The sequence below is a fragment of the Frankliniella occidentalis genome, unplaced genomic scaffold, assembly GCF_000697945.3.
Source record: "Frankliniella occidentalis isolate FOCC.00 unplaced genomic scaffold, Focc_3.1 Scaffold20, whole genome shotgun sequence".
NCBI lineage: Eukaryota > Metazoa > Arthropoda > Insecta > Thysanoptera > Thripidae > Frankliniella > Frankliniella occidentalis.
Window position 1 is genome coordinate 645,844 of NW_026267150.1, and position 3,770 is coordinate 649,613.

Genomic DNA, 3,770 nt, shown 5'->3' on the forward strand with positions numbered 1-3,770 from the left:
TTAATAGGTTCTTTTACATGACTTTGTCTATTGTGCTAATGTGACCTTCATTCAGTAGGCAAGAACCTGTCAATTGTACCCCCTAGTGCAACTAGTGCAACTTTTCCACAACCTGCTCCATCTAAAGGTAGGCAATGAAGCTTTTTAAAAGATGCCTGCTAAACTAATTTAAAATATGGTAGATCTGTATGTTCTACTGTACTTATCTAGTTTGTCTTGTTAATCTAATAAGTGCTTCGCTCTCTCCTTTTAACATTAACAGTTGAGAAGTGCAAAACTGTTCGCAATCCCTCCCCAACGACTGCTTTAATTGCAGAGAGAGAAAATGTGACAGTAAGAAAACATAGAGGTAAATGTTATATGTATCAAGTTTAATATCTATCATTTCAGTTTCTCACACGAAATTCATAACAAAAGTTTCTATTGTTTTATATTTGCTAGCACCAAAAGTACCCCAGTCCACAGACAGACCAAAAGCAATTCATGATATCCCTCATTGCTACTGCAACCTGAAAGCAGTGATGTAAGTGCTGCTTCATATGATATTTTCCATGAATTTTGGAGTGCAGGAAATTGTTACTCTATTTTTTTTTCAGGAATAAATCTTATGATCAGGATGGTGGAGTATTTTTTACTTGTCCCGAAAAGGATTCTACCAAGAGCTGTCAATATTACAAGTGGGATGGTAGTATGTCTATGTTTCTTGAAGCTGAAACCAGCGCCAATCCAAGTGGTGAGGGCACATATTTTAAATTCTCAATATATTTAAGGAAATCAAATATGTTTAAAGTCAAACATTTCTCTCTTTCAATACAGCCGTTAATGAGGAATTCCTCTTATTTGAAATCTTTCTTTTCCAGAAAACTCTTGTTTCCTTTGTAAACAGCAAGGTCTGCCAACTGAAGACTCAGCCCATAAATGTGCAATCTGCAACAAGCCAGTCCATGCTTTTGGCTGCTCTGTTGAGATCCCAGGTGGAGAGGAGGGCTATGGTGGATCTGATCGCCAGTGCCTTTCTTGTGCCAAGGGTGAGATCTTTTACTTTGCTGGTTTCATCTTTGTTGGTGCATTGCAATACTTTTTGTTGCACTGTAAGTTAATTTTGGGAGGGGTGGGGAGGGGGAAGGGAATTAACAGTTTTTTTTTTGTTTTGTTTAGGTATTATAAATCCTCTAAAGGATTCCATCAGTCCTTTTAAGGACTCAGACTGTCCTTTTGAGGACAAAAAGTCCATTTGTGGACTAACATAATTTTGGTGAGTTACTGCAGCAGTGGTACTGATATATTCATTACCTTCTGGCTGCTTATTTGTTACTTATAGAACATATATGTGATGCATTGTTTTATAAAACAGTAGGTGATAGTGTGCGTGCTGTCTTCAAAGGTTTCTTACTTTCTTTACTTTATTGACTGTCTAGCTCAAGCGCCATGCATGAAAATGATTCCTTCAACATTTATATTTTTGACACAGTTTGGAAATAATAATCTTTCACTCTGACACCTTTCTAAAGCTTTAATAAGAAATTTCAATTTCTGTATCATAGCTATATCAATTTATTTTTTTTAACAGGTGATTCTCATTCAACATCCCACCACACATCAATTACAATTGGCAAAAATGAATCAACTGTAAGTAATTTTTGTTTTGTATCCTGTTACCTGATAAATTGTCTGATATGCTTATTGTTTAATTCTACTTGTTTAGAAGCAACTTGTTGATTATGATTCGTCAGCAAGCGAGGACACTGAAAATAGTGTGCCATCTGTAAAGGCCACCTTTGATGTTACTCCTAGAAAGAGGAATTCCTCTTCCTTGCTGTTGAGCACAAGTAAATATATTTTTAGTATAACTACTTGTGTGAAATATAATCATTATACATGCATTACATTACAAAATCATGCTTCTTTTCAGCACCCTTTAAAAGAAAGTTTAGTGACAACATTTCTGAAAGCTGTAAGTGACTTGATTCATTAAGCATTTACAGGTTACATTGAAGTCTGTTAATTTTAACATTTATTTTGATAGGTCATGACAGTCCAACTAAAAGACCAATGATAAAATCTCCTCAAAAGTATTACACCCCTAAATGTTTGTGCGCACTTATTGCAAAAAGGTACTGAACTGAAAACTTCTCGTAGCATGTAGCTGGAAAATTGTTCCTAACTGTGTTCTTTGAACTGTTGCAGGTCAAGCTCGTACAAGAATGCTGGTAGGGAATTCTTTGAGTGTCCAAGAGGAAAATCAATTGGTTGCACATACTTCAGATGGGCTGACACTCTCTACAACATAGCTCCAAGATGTAATATTGGTAAATCCAGTTTTATTTTTCTTACTATTTTTCTTTTATGGAATAAGCTGTGTGGCATATGAAATTATTCGTTCCTTTCTTGTAGATTCCAGTCTTGTCAATGCAAGCAGTTCATTGGACAAAGACAACTTGTTGAACGATAGTGATGAAGTGTTTTCTGATCCGTCACTCAACCTTATTCCATCTCTCTTCGATGCACCTAATGCTCAAGCCCCATTAGAAGACGGTATGTCCTAGAGAATCTAATCTTATAGTCTTTGTATTTTAATATCCATTTAATAATACTCCCCTTGTTCTGCTTTCTAGAAATCTTGGGTGATATTAACAAAACAGTAAGTTTTCGATGTGTTACACATTACACATTATTACCTCTTAAATTTATATCCAAGTGTTTTAACAGCGGTTTCTGCTGTCTTTTTTATTTTATAGGAACCAGAGAAAATTGGTGGCCGGCCTGTCCGTTCTCGCTTGCTTCCCAAACGTCTTCGAAAATCATACCTCATTGATGAGACTCCTTGAATAAATTAAAATTGTGACATGATTTATTCCATTATTTTTTTAACACACCTTTTCACATTACATTATATAATGGATCTGATGACTGGTTTGGAAGACATCACATTTTGAAGAGATTACCGATGCTATGTTTCATTTATACTGACAAATGCATTGAACACACTACTAATTTTTCTGTTTTGTCTAGTACAACACGATTCACTGTATCTTGCAATACAAAATGTGCAAAGAATTGTTTTAGAACTACTTGGATAGAAATTTTTGAACTGGTTTATGAGCTATTATGAAGGAGAACAAAGTACAATGTATTTTTTTAATTACTTTATAATTTTATTGCAACAAACATACATGAAAAGACAACAAAAATTTTATCATCCCCTGGTAAAGCCCCGTCTACAATGAGTTGGAGTAAGGAAGTAGGAGTAGGGAGTAATTTCTGAGTTACTCCACTCAGTCTACAACGACCCCTGAGAGTAGCAGCTTTGGCTTTGGTGTTTATAAAGATTTTGGGAATTTACATTGGAGAAAACGGTTTCCTTAGATGATTAGTGATCAAAACTTACAGAATTAGTTATTATCCCTACCCAAAGTTGACAAAAATATTTACTCCTATCTTCAGTTTCAAAGATGGAACCCTGAATGTACTGGCCTTTCTAAATAGCTGCTAGAGCTACCTAGAGTACTTGACGATCACGCATTTCGACCCCCCCCCCCCTCTCTCCAAACGGACAATTGGGTTATAATGTGAAATGTAGATGAAATTTGGTTCCTAACTGCGAATAATTTTTAAAAACTTGTGTGCAGTTAAGCCAACTGCAAATAAGATCCATGCTGTAGTTTGCAGTTAGACCCTTAACTGCAAATAACAAGCCACCACTAATTTGCAGTTGCAACTGCAAATAACATTGGTCTAAATTTTTTGTTTACTTGTTCCCTTTGCTACAC

The 3,770-nt window shown here is 35.5% G+C and overlaps 2 protein-coding genes across 2 annotated transcripts; both read left to right on the forward strand.

The window, feature by feature from the left end:
- Positions 1 to 53: 53 nt before the first annotated feature.
- Positions 54 to 1,629, forward strand: LOC113206231 (uncharacterized). The gene is made up of 6 exons (XM_052264653.1): positions 54 to 127; positions 263 to 349; positions 442 to 523; positions 597 to 733; positions 861 to 1,255; positions 1,571 to 1,629. Coding segments are annotated over exons 3-5 (477 nt in total). The 5' UTR covers positions 54 to 127; positions 263 to 349; positions 442 to 521; the 3' UTR covers positions 1,199 to 1,255; positions 1,571 to 1,629.
- LOC113215679 (uncharacterized) lies at positions 1,439 to 2,850 on the forward strand. Its single transcript, XM_052264643.1, has 9 exons — positions 1,439 to 1,470; positions 1,545 to 1,629; positions 1,706 to 1,829; positions 1,913 to 1,954; positions 2,027 to 2,114; positions 2,188 to 2,309; positions 2,395 to 2,535; positions 2,616 to 2,641; positions 2,739 to 2,850. The coding sequence occupies exons 1-9, from the start codon at positions 1,439 to 1,441 to the stop codon at positions 2,826 to 2,828; spliced, it is 750 nt and encodes a 249-aa protein (XP_052120603.1). The 3' UTR covers positions 2,829 to 2,850.
- Positions 2,851 to 3,770: the final 920 nt, after the last annotated feature.

Excerpts from the sequence above, each read along its gene's own strand:
- LOC113206231 (XM_052264653.1), top strand. Across the intron at positions 734-860 it reads AACCAGCGCCAATCCAAGTG|AAAACTCTTGTTTCCTTTGT; the intron begins GTGAGGGCACAT and ends TTTCTTTTCCAG.
- LOC113215679 (XM_052264643.1), top strand. The coding sequence starts at position 1,439 with ATGATTCCTTCAACATTTATATTTTTGACACA. Across the intron at positions 1,630-1,705 it reads TTGGCAAAAATGAATCAACT|AAGCAACTTGTTGATTATGA; the intron begins GTAAGTAATTTT and ends CTACTTGTTTAG. Across the intron at positions 2,310-2,394 it reads AGCTCCAAGATGTAATATTG|ATTCCAGTCTTGTCAATGCA; the intron begins GTAAATCCAGTT and ends CCTTTCTTGTAG.